The following is an 18,129-nucleotide window of genomic DNA, read 5'->3' on the forward strand; positions in this document are numbered from 1 at the left end:
TAATGTTGTAATGCCCTTCTTTTTGTTCATCAAAGCATGATCTACTTTTCCTTTTAATTTTTACATCAGTTTATCTTACGTTTATCTATTCCAAGCAACATATTTTGCATATCTTACTTTTTCTTATGACTGTGCCATGCGACTTGTGGGAATTGTAGTTCCCCGAACTGGGATTGAATCCAGGCCCTTAGCAATGCAAGTGCAGAGTCCCAACCACTGGACTGCCAGGGAAAGAGAAAGTGAAGTCGCTCGTGTCTGACTCTGAGACCCCATGGACTGTAGCCTACCAGGCTCCTCCCTCCATGAGATTTTCCAGGCAAGAATACTGGAGTGGGTTGCCATTTCTTCTCCAGGAGGCCTTCCTGACCCAGGGTTTGAACCCGGGTCTCCCACATTGTAGGCAGATGCTTTACCATCTGAGCCACTGGACTGTCAGGGAACTCCCTGCATATCATTTATAATTCAAGGACCTTTGTCTTTTGTAAGCAACATAAGGCATTTACATTTTTTTGCTGTCTTATTTCTGTAATCCTGCTTTATGTTCCTTAAGTTTTGTTTTCTTAGTATTTCCTTCCCTCCACTATTTTATAAAAGTTATTTATTTTCTCAGAGGAAGGGATAAGAAGTAGGGAATGGTGGAAGAAGTTACGACTTCCTGATCAAAAGCTAGTAAGGCCTGGGACTTCCCTGGTGATCCAGTGGTTAAGAATCTATCTTCCAATCTAGGAGATGTGGGCTGATCCCTGATCAGGGAACTAAGACCCCACATGCTGTGTGGCAACTAAGCCTGCACATCACAACTAGAGAGAAGCCCATGCACTGCAATGAAGAGCCACACTCTGCACTTAAGACCCAACACGGCCAAAAATAAAGAAAGAAAGAAGCAAGGCAGGCCTATATTAGCTCCCATGTCTTCTTCCTTATGATACATTTCCACCAAATTCCTGTTCTTAACCCCATTTTTCCTGCTGCTTTCTATATGTGTTTGTTGGTTTGGGAGCTGGACCCTACAGGCCTATAAGGCCTGTGCTTGCCCAGCTTCAAGGCTGAAGAGCCAAGAGTCAGCAGCAGAGACTCAGTGTGTGACAGGCCGGGACCTGGGACCTTTGCTGCAATGTTTGCACCTGGACAAACGTCTCCTCGAACAATATAATACAAAGAAACTGTAAGGGACTAAACGTAACTGCGTGCATGCACAATTCAGGCAAATTCTGGACAAAAATACAAAAAGTCCAAAAAAAAAACCCAACTGCTGCTTCTGGAGAGCTGGGAGTAAAAACAAGGTTTCAGTCCCCACGGACAGAGGAGCCTGGTAGGCTACAATCTGTGGGGGTCACAGAGTCGGACATGACTTAGCAAAAAAAGAAAACAAAACAACCAGGGTGTATCGGGACAAAAAGCAAGGTACTGTGCATGCCCCCTGGACTCAACACCAATAAAGAGGTGAGCAAAACACCTAAGCCACCGCTATGGCCTGACCTCTGGACTACCCCTACCCTCACCCCATATAAGAAACCAGCTCTCCTCACCTCTGGGAGTGAGCAAGGGAACTGTTACTTATTTTCTCTCCCCACTACTGTGACAGGCCTCTTATCAATTTGTGTTGACTAGGGAAGGCCAAGAACCCTGGTCAGTATTAAATGGTTTAATGGATCATGGGGACTGAAGCAAGGTCCTGGAGTGACACCCCACCATGGGCAGCGGTGAGCAGGCAGGACAAGACAGCAGTCTACGCCAGAACGCAGGGAGATGACCAGTGATGGGGGAATTGACATCAGGTGGGCTCATGAGTTACCAGGGAAACTAGTGGACAGGCACACCACTCACTGCCTCTTTCACAGAAACAATCACCAGCTGGGGCCTGGAGCAAGCCTACTGTAGGAAGGTTAGCCATGTACACAGGGTGCTGGTAGGGCAGGCACAGGATGTACAAGCAGCAAGACAGCAGCCCTCTTGAGTGGCCTGACCATTCAGTGGTAAACTTTACAGTCTCATCCTTATGTTACAGAATATAAAGTTGAGATTTTTGACTGAACTAGAAAAGTTCATTGCAAGAATGAGGGTAGTTGTTTGGACTTTGCATCTTTCCTGTGGAGGAGAGAAGCATGCTTTTGTTTAAATGAGAGCAGTTGTGAGTGGCGCTGTTCTTGCTGGTGTTCTTTGGACATACAGCTAAAGGAGTGGCTATAAATGTTGAGCACCAAAAAGATGGACCCTTGAGGATGGAGTGGATTGGAACTCATGATCTTTCCTGAACCTCCTTTCAGTTTACCTTTTTTAGTGTAACCACACTTTCCAGGTTCTCGGAACCTCAGGTTTTAAAGGCAAGTTGGGTTCTGCCAACTAAAGGCCCGGTGCCAATTTTTTTCTGAGCACTGCTTTGACGTTCAGCATTTGCTTTGGAGGTGTCAGCGAGATTGGCTGTAAAGGTAGTGGCAGTGTAGCAGCCAGTGTCCTTGAAGTCCAAGGTCCAAGGAAATCTCCTGAATCCCTCCCTTCCTGGCTATAGCAGAAGGAGCAGCTCTGCTGGCTATTGGTAGCATTTATTTGGAATTTTCCTGAAGACCCATTGTCAAAGAGCCTTGACCTTCTAATGACTGAGAAGACATCTGACTTCCTATATTCAGTCCTTTTCTTCTTAAACTAATGTTTCCTGATTCTTAAAATCAAACCCTGATTGATAAACTGAAATATCCAGAATTCTATATCTTTTACCAGATTCATGTCATTTCAGAGAAGTGTTTGAAATGTTTAGTCAGAACTTTTCCCTCTAGGTGATAAACCTAGTTTAGTAAATAATTAACCTTTGGAGCTAATTATTCCCAGTTATTCTAAGTATAAATGCATGCTACAAAATGTGGTCAAACAAGCTATTTTGTCTTTTAAGGAAAAGAACTTTCTCGGAGTTTCAACACAGCTATTCTCTGATGGTTTTTAAGTGATTGGACAGGAACATAAAAGTATTGCAGTCTGATTTTCAGAAATGTCAGGATTTTCATTATTTTTATTTTCCAAACATCAGTTTAAAAGAACATTAAAAGCATCAGTAATACAAATCTGGCTTAATGGTTAACATCAGAACAATTATAAAATGTTTGAATCACATACTTTGCATCACAATAAAGCATTAAGAGAACTAATTAATATGCCCTGCTTAATTAGTCATATAAGTGAGTTCTCATTACTTGTATAAAAGTTTTCATTTTAGCCCTTATGGAGAAGTTATATATGCCTATTTATATCTTTATCTCCAGGTAGATATAGATATGGCTAGACATATATAACTTATGAAGAGACAAGTTACATATTCCTACCTCTATATCCATATCTACATATACCTACATATAGACATAGATACAGAGATATAAAGAATCTAGCCCACTATGTACTTCATGCAAGTTAAATCCATAATTTCTTGATGAGCATAAAGAGACTGAAACCTCATATGCACATGCTTAATTTTCTTTATGCTATGATTTTTACCTGCCAAACATGGGTCAAAATCATCTCAAACTCAAAAGTCACAAAGGAAACCTGTAATTTTTAGTTTTACAAGTACAATAGAAAATTTTTAAAAATATCTTTTATTGAGTCACATTTGAAATGCTTGGCCAAAAAGAGATTCATACCTTAAAAAGTATGAAATAGCTTCTTGATTAATGTTATTACTTAAAAGCTGTTAGGCTTACTGAAATAAATACCAGGTTCTGAATTTAGATAAATGTTTAATTCCTAATTTGCCACCATTCTTCAAATGATCTTGGGAGAGGATATTAGATTTCCTAATTCTTTGTTAAAAAGAGGTTATATACCAACCTATTTCATGGTAATATTAACAAATGAAAACAGAGTTGTATTAAAAATATAAAAGCACAGTTGAAATAGGTCATAGTGACTTCCAAAAATAGCATTCAATTACCAAAAAAAAAAAGTGAAAGTGGATATTTTTTCTTCTGTTATAAAATTTAATAGTAAAAATAAAGGATAGAAGGGAGAGAGGGAAGGGAAGGAGAGAGTCCTAAAAATTGAATTTAAAAACAAAATAAAATCCATATCTCATACTTAAACCTTGGAAATAGAAATGACTGGTTGATACTGGAAGGTCAGAATTATTAGACGAGACTGAGGAGAGTTCTAATTGAGTATTAACTATCTTCTCCATGCCTCTCATAATCTCTGATTTTAGGAACAGCATGGGAGAGGATGCTATAACCTGAACACCTTTCATCCAAAGGGACAAAGTGCCTTCCAATCTGTAGTAACAGTTCTTGAATATAGCAATTTATAAAGATAGGTTTTGTATCTTGATGCTCATCTTTTCTAGAAGCTATAGTTCCAAAATCGTACTGAGTTCAAAAATCAACTACATCATGAAAACATTTTTACATTAAAAAAATAAGTTTACAGTTGTTATGCTAGGCATCACTGAGTATATAATAAAATTAGTTTTAAGTGTAGAGATACTTAATCTATTTCCCCTTACTGCCCATTTCCAGTTTAAGATTCACGGGAGAGAAGTAACACAATTAGTTTGAAAACAGATCATCTTAAGAATTTTTCTACCATGGTAATATATAAACAAAGATAAAAAAATTTTTTTCTAAATAGTTATTTAGATACTCTTTGTCAGGTTGTGAACAAACCATCCTCACACAGAAGGAAAGCATAAGTTGAAACACCCCCATTTCATCCTTACACCTTCTTAGACAATAATTAAAGATTGTCTAACACATACAACAGTCTAGCCCACTTCCCACATAACAGAACAGCACCCTGATGAGATGACCACAGTTAGCGCCTACTCTCCCAGGAAGAGCATCACTCTACTATAGATGCAGTCCTCTTCACTAAGTTTCTTGGGTAAGATCATTCTGAAATAGAATAATTCATTTTTAGCAAGAAAAAACAGATTTCTTTTTGAAAGAACTATACAGCTACTCAGCTGACACAAAAGAATAATATCTATAATTAGAAATGGTAATAATCATAGTACTTTATTCTTAGATGACTGTCTTATGAAAAGAAAGTAACTAATGCTTGTGCATTTTTGGTAAATATAGCTAAAAATAATACATTTCTGATTTAACAATGTATTATTTATTCCAATAAGCCTGCTACCAAAAAAGAAAAATATTGACCCCATTTGAACGCTTCAAAGGATTAAAATTTATAATCCAGTTAATAAAAATAATACCTCAGTAAAGATGATACCTTCATAGTCTTTAAAAAATCCAGCTCATACTTCAAAGAATCATAACATTGGCTCAAATGATCATAATCAGTTCCTTCCCTACTTTAATACAGTAGCAAAACCATTCCCTGGCATCTATTTAAAAATTTAGTACAAAAGATTGGAGTACAGGTCAGGTGTAAAATAATAAACTTTTTCATCAACTCTTAAAATGTCAAAAAACTGCAAAGCAAACCAAGAGATGCCAATACTTCAGACAAAAGATAGTCCTAAGTGTCAACTGTCTAGGTCTTTAAGTTTTGATGTACCTCTGGTCTCCCAAAATTTTTAAAAAATCAATTAGTATCAGAAACCAAAACAGTTTATATAAGATTCGCTAGCCTCCACGACTCTAAACAGAGGGGACTGGAATCTGCTTGGCTGATGTGCTGTCATATTCTTGCATTAAATCATTAGTGGTGTGATAATGCATGGCAATATACGAATTGGCAAACCCAAAGGAGTTTACTGGCTGTAAGTTATGTGGGATGCTCTCCTCCTGGGATGGGCTGCTGTTGTAGATACTGTAGTACGGCTCAATTCGAGTGTTGATGGGGGTAGAGCTGCTCTGACCATAGTGTTGATGTCCAGCAGACATCTTAGGACTGACCACACTTTCCTTTGAGTGACTTGGGCCACAGGCCTGGTCCACAAATTTCTTCTGGGGCTTTGGAGACAACATGTAGGCAGAATTCGTTTCATGATGGGAGGATTTGTTTCTGTTGACTTCGAGGTTCCCTTTTCCCATGGCACGAAGTCGGGTCTTCTGTTTGCAGCAGAAAAAACCCAGGCCGATGTACTGGAGGCACCACAGCACTTTCCTTCTCAGCCCTGCACTGTTCCGAGAATATATAAAAGGGTTTAATCCTGACTTGAGAAATATAAGGGTAAACCCCAACAGTTCAAACTGGTAAAGGATGAAGCTTCCATTGCTGGACAGAACCACCTGCACCAAGGAAATCCCCAGCGGAAGACAGCACACCAGGACCGAGAGCACAATGATCACACAGGTGACCACTGCCCTGGAGTCCTTAGCCGTGGACAGATTGACAGCCGATACCAGCTGCAGCCGGCTGGCCGCAGGGGTTGGCAGCTGGTTGGGACTCTTGGTGTATCCGTGGGTCTGAACGTGCTGCAGTTTGTTGTAATTCTGGTTCCTGTACAGAGCCGGCATGGTACACTGGATAGGCTCGCCACCTCCCTTCACAGGGGCCCCCATGAAAGGCTGTGGTCTGGAAGCGTCAACAGTGATCACAGCGGGGCACTTTCTGACTTGAGCATTCTTCCGCAGTGTCTGAGCGATCATAACGTAGGACACGAAGACCACCGCCACACAAAAGGTGAAGTCGACCACGTAGAGAGACAGGATGGCTTTCCCTTCTCCGGCGATCAGACTGGACATGGGAAGGCAGAGGTGCGACTTGCTGGTTTTCAGGGTGGCCAAGGTGGCGAGGGTGAAACTGGTGGTCCAGAGGAGCAGAGTGAGGAGCAAGGTGCAGGGGAAGGAGGCCGTGCGGTTGGGCTGCTTCCCCAACACCATGCGGAGCCGGTGCAGGGCAATCACCGCTACTGTCTTGAGGGACATGATGATGAAGCCCGAGCTGGTGAGGTGGAAGGTGAAGCAGAAAGTGTCCGGTATGCCACTGGCTGAGCTGAAGAACAACACGAAAGTGAACATGGGGGCTGTCACGCCACAAATGAAGAGGTCACAGAAGGACAGGTTCAGGATCATGAAATCAAAGTTGGTTCTGAATTTCCTGAAGGCCGGATCGAAGAAGGACAAGAAGACAATGAAGTTGCCATAAGAGCCCAGGCAGAAGATGACTGCGAGCAGAAAGGTACAGGTGACCAAGGTGGCCGTGTGGACGGGTTCCTGGAGACCCTCCTGGATACTGGTACTGTTTCCTCCCTGGGCATGAGGCACGTGGAGCAGGGTGGTGTTGGGCACATCCTGAAGGTGGCCTGTTGAGTTCATCTTCAGAGACGACTCTTCCTTCTGTGGGAAGGCAGTCAGGGCCTCAACTCACAGACGAGCGACGACTGACAAAAGGGGCCCAAGGCAGAAAAGCCTGCGCACGAAAATGCATCCCCAGAAACAGAAAGGAATGAATGGAGACAGCAGAGCGATCTCATGATCTTTTACAAAAGCACTAGGCTTTTTCAGCTCTGACCCAGTGCCCAGAAAGCATTTCTCCTCCCAAAGCCCCACACAGAAAAGACATAGGTACCTTGAAATATATTTATCCAGCTATGTTTAGGTTTTAGGACACAGGGGTTTTCAAACTAGTTTAAGCATCAGCTGGAGAGCAGGTTAAAAAAGAGAAAACAAGATACTGAGGCCTCGCCCCCTTGAGATTGTAATTAAAGGGTGAGTGTGCAGACGTTACCTTCAGAAATTCTGATACCAGACATTGGACACCAAGAATATAACCTCTCTACCAAAGAGATCACAGTCTAGTTGGAGCAGATCAATCTATGTAATTACAACCAAATGTGGCAAATCAGTTGATGGCAGTGAAGTGTGGAGAGAAGAGAAGGGGGGATTGATCCAGGCCAGGGAGGAGGCTGAGAGAGGATAAGGGGGTCTTCATGAGGAGGGGCTAGGTGGGTGAAAGGTGAGGGGTATGGAGTGGGGGACAGACAGGCTGGGAGAAGGGAGCAGATCTTCACAGCAGGACTGAGGCAAGAAACAGCATGTGCTTGACATATAAGCAAGAGTGAAAGTCACTCAGTCATGTCCGACTCTGTGCTTTGCCCATGGACTGTAGCCTGCCAGGCTCCTCTGTTCATGGAATTCTTCAGGCAAGAATACTGGAGTGGGTTGCCATGCCCTTCTCCAGGGGATCTTCCCAACCCAGGGATTGAACCCAGGTCTCCTGTACTACAGGCAGATTCTTTACCGTCCGAGCCACCGGAGAAACCCATAAACAAGAGGGTACCACTGAAGCATACTGTGGCCTTTTACAAAACTTCCACACATCACTAACAAATCCAATTTATTTCTCTAGGAAGAATCTTTTATTTTCCATTATTTATATTTTCTCCCTGCTTGTGATTTCTTGGCCAACTCCATATTCTCCTCTGGAAAAGAACTTTGTGTAGGACTATATAAATGGAAGTAATGAATGATGTCAGAATTATATTTGAGATTTTTACCAGTTTGCTCTGTAAACTCTATATAAATGTGAGTTATCATGATCCCAGCAGGAATATCCTCATGATGAAGCAGGATGCATACATTCACCCAGTACATGCATTCATCCAGTTTATATCTACGTGTGTACTCTCTGCCAGCTTTCCATCAGGTACTCTGGGTGCATAGATGAGCACGACACGGCATCTACTTCTTTTTTTTTAGCATCTACTTCTAAAGCATAATTTATTTTTCATTTTGGTCTTTTAACTTTCTCTTCCCATCTTGCAATGAGATTTAAAATACCTTCACACAGTCTTTTGTTGTTCAAAATCGCAAAGCCCCATTGGCCTGATGTCCACCCTTCTCCCAAAGATGCTTCCAGTGGTACATCCAAAGAACTTGGCAACAAAAAAGAATGTGCTTTAATTCATCATTTTAAGAATAACCAATGGTACTGGGGAGGTCCATGGGTGATGTTCAGAATATTTAACCACCAGCTCAAGCTGAGTCCCAGGGCCTCCAGCGAAGCCAGGGGTAAATCGTTTAGTTGCTGAATCATGGGGTGCAGAGGAAGGGGCCAAATCAGTGAGGGATTACTGGGGACCACCCAATACAGAAGTCTCCCAGCATTCAGCAGTAGGTACACCTGTGCCAGCCTCAGACACATTTCAGTCCTGGGGAGATCCAGAAAACTAACTGGTGTCCTTCATGAAGGAAGAAGATAACCTCTTCTATATTCTCAATGGTCAAAAAGTACAGATCATGAAAATATCATGTATTTCTCCACTGGGAAGTAGGACCAACTTTTCTGTACTTCCCTTGTAAGAGTTCTATGGGAGAGAAGAACTAGTCCTGATCTTTAGTTTCCTGATGATTAGAATTAAATAATAATAATAATGGACAGCTTATTGTTTTCACTTAAAGACTGTGTGCCTGTTTCTGAACACTTTATAATACCTGTGTAGTGAAAGAAAAAAAAACTTTTACTGTTAAGTTTTTGTTAATTGGAAGACTGGGGTTAACCAATGAAAAAGGAAGTAGAAAAGAAAATCCAATTTGTAGAAGCAGAAAGGTGATACTCCTGTTTATAGAAAATTCCCCTGACTCTGAAGAGGGAAGCAGGAATTTGGTTTGGGAATATTAAAAGGATAAAGTCTGGAATTAGGATGCTAAGAGAAATATCGAGTGAGTGATAATAAAGGACAGGGTGGGCTTCCCTGGTGGCTCAGTGGTAAAGACTCTGCCTGACAGTGCAGAAGACATGGGTTCAATTCCTGGCCCAAGAAAATCCCACATGCCTCGGAACAACTAAGCCTGTGTGCCCCAACTGTTGAGCCTGCGTTCTAGAGCCTGGGAGCCACAACTACTGAGCCCATGTGCTGCAGCTCCTGCAGCCTGTGCACTCTAGAGCCCGTGCTCCACCAGCGAAGCCATCACAGGGAGAAGCCCATGCACCACAACGAGAGAGTAACCTCTGCTCTCTGCAACTAGAGAAAAACCCCATGCAGCAACAAAGACCCATCACGGCCATAAATATATAAATAAATGAAAATTATTAAAAAAAAAAAAAAAAGAAGTGGTTGATGGAAGTTATGAAGAGTCCAGGCTGGGAGACATTTGGAAAGGGGAAAATAGAATGATGAAGCATCAACATTAGCCAAAGATAAGAGGCAGAAGGAAAAAAAAGTTTTGGAGGAGTTGAGGGGCAACTTTTACTTTCTTTCAATAGATTGATAAAAGAATTCTGAGTCAGGAATTCTGGGGCAGTATCATCATTAGTATGTTCCCTTTACTAAGTGCTTGTGATGTGCCGGGCACTGCTCCCAGTGCTCCACACTATTGACTTATCAGATCGTCACAACCCTAAGACAGACAGTATAACTTATCTCTGTTTTACAGATGAGGAAACTGAGGCAGAGAGAGCACCTATCTTAAAGAGGCAGAGCATGGATTTGAACCTAAGCAGTTACTCTCTAAAGGCTGCACACCACCAAGCTAAACAAAATAGCAATCAAGGCAGGGAGTCCCAGGTCAGAAGACAGTTACAGCAGCTATAATGCACTGGGTGGTTATTGTATGCCAGAGACTTCTACTAGAAGCTTTATATAGGTTATCAACTTTATTTTATTCTCATTATAATCCTATGAAGTAGGTATTGCAATTCCTTCCCAACTCAAAGTTCCATGTACATATCTGTATATATATTTGCATGTACCTTTTTGGCGAGGTTGAAAAATTATTGTTTGGTATAAGGTAATTATAAATCACTCTGATTTGGGATAATTAGGGAAAAAAAGGAAGGAATCAGAGACAGGGAAGAGAAAAGAGAAAAAGAAGAAGACATATCAGAAGTAAAGGTTTTGGCAGAGAAACTTTTGAAGTAATAAGGAAGTGAGGGGAAAGTAAACCTATGTCTTAGTACTAACTTTTGAGACTTTAAGAAAAAGGAGGCTGAGATAACAATTTGGGACAAAGCTATGCTGGCAGAATTATAAAACTCAGTTATTTGGGGTGGGGTGTAAATGAATGCATCTGCTACTTATTCCTAAATATTAAATAGAGGTTACCAACATTCTTTTCAATGCAAGCATACAAGCTACTCTTTATCTCTGGGAGCATAAACAGGGCCTGGAAGAAGATGCAATAAAAACAATAAAATCAGAAAACTTTTAAGTTGGAACATCAGTCTTAAGAAGAAGGCATATTGGACATAATAAAAAGGAATGAAATCATATCATACGCATCTTATTACAACTAAGGAGGAGAGACCCTCAAGTAACTAGTAAGCGAGGACTAGTAAGTGAAAATGTACATCAATGATTTCGCATTATGATATGTGTGAAGAGCCTCTGATAATTTAGTGTGTTATCTTAATAGTTTAGTACATATTCAAACATTTTACATGAGCTTCTACAAGTCAACTCATGATCTGGTTTCTTCCAACTCTCCGCACCCCCCCGCCCCGCACCAAATAACGCCTTCAATTCCTCCAGGGCAGGCATTTTCAGACTCTAACCCTCACAAGAGAACAAGGTTTTGTACTACTGTTATTACTCCCACTGGATTTGTATTGAGATATCTGGAAAACGGCAGGGAAGTCAGATGACTTGTCCAAGGTCACTAAAACTCAAGCCAGACTTATCTGCGTTTCAGAGGCCATGCTCTTTCTCCCCACTGAACTACTTTTGAAGCCCGGAGCGGCTGATGGGGTCGGGTCGGGTCGGTTGGTGAGGGAGATGGGAGGCTGTGGAGCATCCTCCTGAGGATGAGGCTGGACTAGGAGACTGCTGGGAGGGCATGGCGACCCCGATTGGGCACTTGAGATGGGTAGGGGCTCCGGGGCTGGAGAAGGTTATGGAGGAGGGCCTAGGCCAGTCTAGGGAAGCATGTAAAGGATTCTGGAAAGGGTCGGTGAGGTGAGGAGGGTTCAGGCAGGGTATGGGTGGTGGAGGAGGGGTTCCACAGGCCCCGCGGGGCCCGGGGACGCGCAAGGCAGGAGCGAGATGGTTTCTCCGCAGGCCTCGCCAGGAGCGCAGGTGCGCGGCGGCCGGGCCCGAACCCACGCGGCTGCTGGCTCCCTCACCCGGCGGCCCTCCCGGTGCCCGCGGGGTCATCCTCCTCCGGGGGCCCGCGGCCTCTCACCTGCCTGGTGGCCGCAGCGCCGCCCCTCCTCCTCCATCTCGCAGCCCAGACCCCAGCTTCGCCCGCCGCCCCGGCGGATGCCGAGCTGGAGGCATCATGGCCATCGCTGCCGCCTCCGCGCATCCCGGGAGCCGCGGCGAGCCGGGGCGCGGAGGCGCAGTCACGGAGACGCCGAGGGCGCCGCCCCCTCCGCTGGACACTCGGGCTCTGTGCCCCGCCTGCCCCCGCGCCCTGGCCGCCTCGCTGGCCTCTTGGTGCACCGGGGCCGGCAGCTCCCGCCGCCGCGACCTCCGTGCCCCGCGCCGCGCGGTCTCAGGAGCGCCGTTTTGCCGCTCGGGAAGTGGGGGCTCCCTGAGGCTGGCAAGAGCTGACATATGGAGGAAGAGGGGGGCGGGCTGGGTGGAGAGGAGGGCAAAGGTGGGGGCGCCGATAGCACACAGCGTGACCCATGGGGGCCTTGGCCTTAGAGAGTGAAGACCGTGGACAAGGCGGGGTGGCGGGTTCACGTCGGTCTTAGCGGGGTCCAGGGCCTTCCCTTGGCTTCTGGCCGGCCCGCCACCGCCCACCTCTCCCCATTCCTGGTGCTTCCAAGTGCGCCTGCCTAGCTCCTCTCTACGCTGCAGCTAATACTGGCGTCCCCTTCCAGGGTGGTACCTGGAGACCCAGAATTTGTAAATCACGTCATTGTAACAGACTTCAAGTCAAACCAACTTTAACATTATTATTATTTTTTTTTCCTTCTCTCAGCTCACTGGGAGGTAAGTATCTATTAGGAAACAAAAGCAAATTGCAAAAGTACCCATGCAAATGGGTAGGAAATGGGCAAAAGCCAAGAAATCATGGACATCACTTAATGCCATGTTGAATGTAAAACATCTTGAAAAGCCATGTATGCAAAACTAGATAAGCTAGTTTTAGTAAGAAAGAACAGGAACCAAAAAAGTAACCAACCTCCCATCCTACAGTCCAGTGTGTCCAAAATAATGAACTCATTATGTGGGTTGTAGTCTCAAGAGCAAACAAGTAGCATTCCCAAGTATGTTTGCTACTGGGAGACAAAAGGAAGAGGGTTAAGCCCTTTTTTGCTTGTGTGCCAGCCTGCTAACTAGGATCTTGAAAATTCCATTCAAGCGAAGTACTTAGGGTATTGCCATTGAAACTCTTTATTTTGGCTAACGGTTATCTTTTAAAACAGAACTGTTTGGTACCAGCAAGTACCAAAGAATTTGATTTATGTGTATAATGTATTTTCCCTAAGTCACCGCCCCCCAACTCTGCTTTCATCAAAAGAAAAATCAAGAGGGCTGGATAATTTATGAGGTAGATATTCTGTCCAGGAGTTGATTGTGCTATCAGAATTTACAAATAACTTCAAGGAAAATTTCCAATTCCCACAAAAGTCTACTCCCCTACCACTTGCAGCAATTCTAATCTATGTTGTAATAGTGACCTCAGAGGCTAGAAATAATCGACCAAAAAACATCGTTTAGTATTTAGAGTGGAATTGCCATTCAAAGTGGAAACTAACCTAATGTTACACTCCTCTCCATATAAATTAGCTATTGCATAATTCCCAGCTCGTTTCCCAGCATGTGGCCATATGACAGAAGGATAATACAAAAGGTCTTGGCGAGAATGCCACGAGTTACACTTAGGGGAAAAATTATCTCATACTGGACACACACACAGTCATAAGTTGTAAAAGATCAGACGGTCTAGAAGAGAGAATCTGGAATCACCAGTTCCAAAACTAGTATCAACAAGACTAAAGCTACTATAATTATGTCTACAGAATGTACCAGCAGTGTGTCAAATGGGAAAGAACACTGGCTTCACAGTCAGAAAGTGGAAAATCTACAAATAAACAAGCAGGGCTGACTAAAAATATGTTAAGATAGGGACAGACTATCAGTTTGCAGGGAAACTACCATTCTGGTACACATTGACAATGGAAACTGACACGTGCGCTTTGAGGAAAGAACATCAGAGCCCTAAAAATGTTTAAATTCATGACCCACAAATCTCACTCCTTGGAATTTATCCTAAGGAAATACTTGAATATAAGAAAGTTTTAAGCATGAAGGTATGAAAATGTTCACTGTGGTGTGATCTGCAGCAGAGAAAGCTGAAAACCTTGATGTTCAACTATGATGGAATACTCCAGTTACGTTAACAGGACAGGTGGCCTTTGGCCACAAAAACAATTACAAAGACTACAGAAAGTTAATTTTTCCAGTAAGACAAAATACCTCACTGGTCTTTTCTGGCCACATTACTGATCATTCACAGTAAGAGAAGTAGGTAAATTTTCCTCCCAAATTTTGAAACACAACTTGCAAAGTCTTTCTTTTTTAAAGTATGCATTTGGAAACTAAAGACGATTTATTGGCTCTTACAACATTAAGAATGCAGGCTTTCTCTTTCCCTTACTTCTACCTACCACTCGCCCCCACCCCAAACTGGCCTTAACTAAGTTTTCCAGGCCCAATCAGCAGTTTGGTCTGCCTTCACACACCTTTCCCCAAAGTCTTAACACTCAGTTCAGTTCAGTCGCTCAGTCGTGTCCAACTCTTTGCGACCCCATGAATTGTAGCAGTCCAGGCCTCCCTGTCCAACGCTGGCCTTCCCTTAAAATGGTTCCTGCTGTCATTCTCCATCTTTTTGAATGCAGCATATTTAGACAACAGTTGCCATTCATCCCTTTTCTCCCGCTCCTCCTTTTCATTCCTGAGGTCACTGACAGAACGTTTAGGAGGTAAGTAATTCCCAATATAAGCAGTTAAGGTATCAAAGTAATAAGCAACTGCTAAACCTGGTATTAGAATCACTGGGGGCATTTTAAAAACTCATTAAGGTACCTTGATTTTAGGTCTCGAACGGGCCTTCGGGGTCTTCACCAGTGGTTCTCAATCATGGCCACACAACTGAAGCATTGACGGAACTTTTAAACACTGATACCTGAGTCCCAACCAGAAAAACTCTGATTGAGGGCCACAGTGGGTACCTAGTAGGTTGTATTTTTAAAATTTCCCCACTTTAGGAATCTCACCTAAATACAGCTTAGCTAGGACGAAAGTGAAGTGGTCAATATAACATAAAGCCTCACTGCTCAAAGTATGATTTCAGGACCAGGTATCAGTATCATAAGCTGGGAGTATGAACTGAAATTCACATTCTAGGCCCATCAATCTGAGAATCAATCACCCAGATAAGTGTTGTCGAACTTTCCATGCTGACAACACTCATGTGCCTACTGAACAGGGTAACCACTAGCCCCAAGTGGCTAATGAACGTGTGAAATGTGGCTATTGAGACTGAGTAAGTTTTACTTTAAATGTAAACAGTCACATGTGGCTACGAGCTACCGTAGCTGGGCAGGTCTGATCTAGATGATTCACTCTGGTCAGAGGGCATGAATTTATAGATCCAGATCTATGAATGCAAAAGATAGTCACCAGCTCCAGAACTGTCTTCTCCTTGTAATGAAGACCAAAAACCAGGTGTTAAAAACAGTCCATTTATTGGGGTTTTAAACTAGTTACACAATTGAAATAATCAGGTTGGCACTACTCTATACAGGGATTACGCCTGTGTATGCTGACACTTAAATACTGTACCAGGACCTCTGCTGTGCTTAGGCCTGTAACAAGTCATTCAGCAAGTAGATACTAAAAAATATACCGTAGTGTTCCTTTAAGGAAGACTGTACAGGGTGTGCTGCAAGATGACATTCACCACCTTGTGAAGTACTTCAACCTAGAAGATACCTTGCATTCTATAAACTGGTCACAGGCAAACACGTGGTGTTCGCATTTAGAGATACACACAAAAAAGTTACATAAAAATTCAGACATTCTAAGGATAAATGAACTCAAACAAACCCACACCTCAGCTTTTGGAGCATGAAAAGATAAAGAAAATAATTTAAAAACACACAAAAAATGCCATTCAATTGGTACAAAAGCCAAAAGTCACTATAATAAAGAGCTACATGTGAATCTTTACAAGTTAATTACACAATGGTGTTTTGTAAGAGGTTGCATCTGTACAAAGTCTTGCCAATGCTGTCTCTACAGTTTATACAGTCTTTTACATCTATGTAACATTTATTAAACAAGTCAATTAAATATTAAGACTTATTAGTCTCTCAACGATTCTGCAGGCCAAAAAAAAAGGGTAGGGGGAGGGAGAAAAAGATTACAGAATTTCCGCAAACACAGCAGTCTTCCATTAGTAAAGTATAACAGTTTTCAAAGAGGGTCAAACAATATTTGTAAAGAACACAGGTAAAAATCATTCAGTCAGGGTTTTTATTGTTGTTGCTGTTTATTTTCAAAATCACACACTTGTATACATACATAACAATCAATCAAAAATTTATTCACCAAACCCCTGGTTTTTCAGCAACTGCTCTTCTATTCAGCACCAAAAACTCCAGTCTGTGGGCGACACGTGGACACAGGCTTCACTTCTGTGTCTGGGTCGAGCAATCCATCAGGTCCTTGGCTGAGTTCGAGACTTGCCCTCTTTTCTTTCCCTCTTCATGGCTCTCCAGGCCCAAGGCTCTCAACGCTTCAGATTTATGGCTCACAGCCCTACCACCATCTAAACTCAACAGCCATTTGGAAAGAATTCAAAATAATTTGAGATGAATGAAATGACAGGACCTGTGTTACAGATGGGCATTCTCCATTCCAAGTAAATGGTTTCATAATGAGTTCCTAGACTCTGTCTGGTCTTGTACGTCATGATCATACTGGGTAATTATTTCTAGTCTGAAACATTGTGGCTTTGTCAGATGCCTCAAAGAAAAAGTGATCAATATACTGGAAATACTTCCGGACAAGTTAGGAAATCAAATGGCAGCTGAGAACCTGTGGAATTCAGACTAATTAGACCAGACAAAGAAACCACCAAAACGATGAGAACTCAACAGTGGCAGAGTTTTTAAACCTGCAGAAAACCACCACAGATGGTACCTGAGGATCTGGAATTTTTGATGAAAAGAGCTCGAAGTGAGGACTACTCATCTGTATCAAGGAAGAAAAAGGGCGGGGGGGGGGGGGGGGGGGGGCGGGGAGAAGCTTCAGTTAGACAACAGAACATCCAACTCAAAGAGGCAAATAAATGAAATCTTTTTTCATCCTATTTCAATAGAAAGGCTTCTGGGTCCTACCTCTTTAATACAGAATGGATAACAAATACTTAAGAACCGAGATGAAATATTTTTACAACTGTAGAACCCAGAATCCCTAGGACAACCCAAAATGGCCAGGCCCCACTCAGAGGCAATTATGAGTAAGAGCTCTTTTCTTCTATTTAACCATAAGCCCATAAAAGCTGTCACATCAATTCTCTGCTTAATACCTAAAGCAGAGAAAAAAAAGTATAAAATTCTCCGGGAACTTCCACTGGGTCACAGCAAAAGTCGTGAAAACAGACTTTTGTATGCTTCGCTGCCTCACCTTTCTATGCATAATAGCAGGGTGACACAAGGAGATCGGTGAGAACGAGCAGCTGGTCGTCAGTGAATTGCTGTTTGTGTTCTTGCCAGTTGTCATGGTGTGTCCTTCGGAAATTGGATAATGTCTTTTTTACAGTCATCTGTAGGATAAGCAACCCACATACATTTCACTTTAACCTCTCCAGGATTATGTTCAGGATACCTTTAAGTAACAATCCTTCGGGACTTCAGATCTTACACTTCACCAAGCGCTACACAACCAATAAACCAAACTTACCTCAAAAAGCCACCACGATTATTTCTTTAGAATTGGTACTAGCTTCACTTTGGGACAAATGACTAGAACTCATACCACATTGTTAAATCAGTTTCAATATATAGTTAATATATACTTAGTCAAAGTGAAAAGAACAAAGTCATTGGTCTTTCAAGTTGTTTAATGTAGGAACACAGGTGTTCAGTAAATAATACCATCACATTTTCCTGTTTAACATTAGCCTTTGGTTAGATACTTCCTAGGTATAAAATGCAAGCGAAACAGAAGTATAAAATTTAAATATCCTGACAATACTGGCAATACACTTTGCTTCCACTGGACTGGGAAGGGCAGAAGACATGGTAATTTTCTTGCTAACAAAAGATCTCAAATATAGAAAA

General features: G+C 42.6%; 2 protein-coding genes across 5 annotated transcripts in view; both read right to left on the reverse strand.

Moving 5' to 3' along the window:
• Window positions 1-2,974: 2,974 nt before the first annotated feature.
• GPR75 (G protein-coupled receptor 75) lies at window positions 2,975-12,323 on the reverse strand. Of its 4 annotated transcripts, none has more exons than XM_027555265.1 (2): window positions 12,009-12,323; window positions 2,975-7,299 (listed from the first exon to the last, which is right to left on the reverse strand). In XM_027555265.1, exon 2 carries the CDS (start codon window positions 7,203-7,205, stop codon window positions 5,583-5,585), a length of 1,623 nt encoding a protein of 540 aa, XP_027411066.1. In that variant the 5' UTR covers window positions 7,206-7,299; window positions 12,009-12,323; the 3' UTR covers window positions 2,975-5,582. The 4 variants fall into 4 exon arrangements, with proteins under 4 accessions (XP_027411066.1, XP_027411065.1, XP_027411068.1 ...); XM_027555264.1 differs by having other exon boundaries at window positions 2,975-7,226; window positions 12,009-12,163; XM_027555267.1 differs by lacking the exon at window positions 12,009-12,323 and adding an exon at window positions 8,670-8,765 and having other exon boundaries at window positions 2,975-7,226.
• Window positions 12,324-15,509: 3,186 nt separating this feature from the next.
• Window positions 15,510-18,129, reverse strand: part of PSME4 (proteasome activator subunit 4) — a 100,178-nt gene continuing 97,558 nt past the window's right edge. Inside the window, exons 46-47 of the mRNA XM_027555278.1 lie at window positions 17,474-17,612; window positions 15,510-17,038 (exon numbers count right to left, since the gene is read on the reverse strand). Coding sequence (XP_027411079.1) covers window positions 17,478-17,612 — 135 coding nt within the window. The 3' untranslated portion in view covers window positions 15,510-17,038; window positions 17,474-17,477. The remainder of the gene's footprint in view (window positions 17,039-17,473; window positions 17,613-18,129) is intronic.

This window comes from Bos indicus x Bos taurus, chromosome 11, assembly GCF_003369695.1.
Source record: "Bos indicus x Bos taurus breed Angus x Brahman F1 hybrid chromosome 11, Bos_hybrid_MaternalHap_v2.0, whole genome shotgun sequence".
NCBI lineage: Eukaryota > Metazoa > Chordata > Mammalia > Artiodactyla > Bovidae > Bos > Bos indicus x Bos taurus.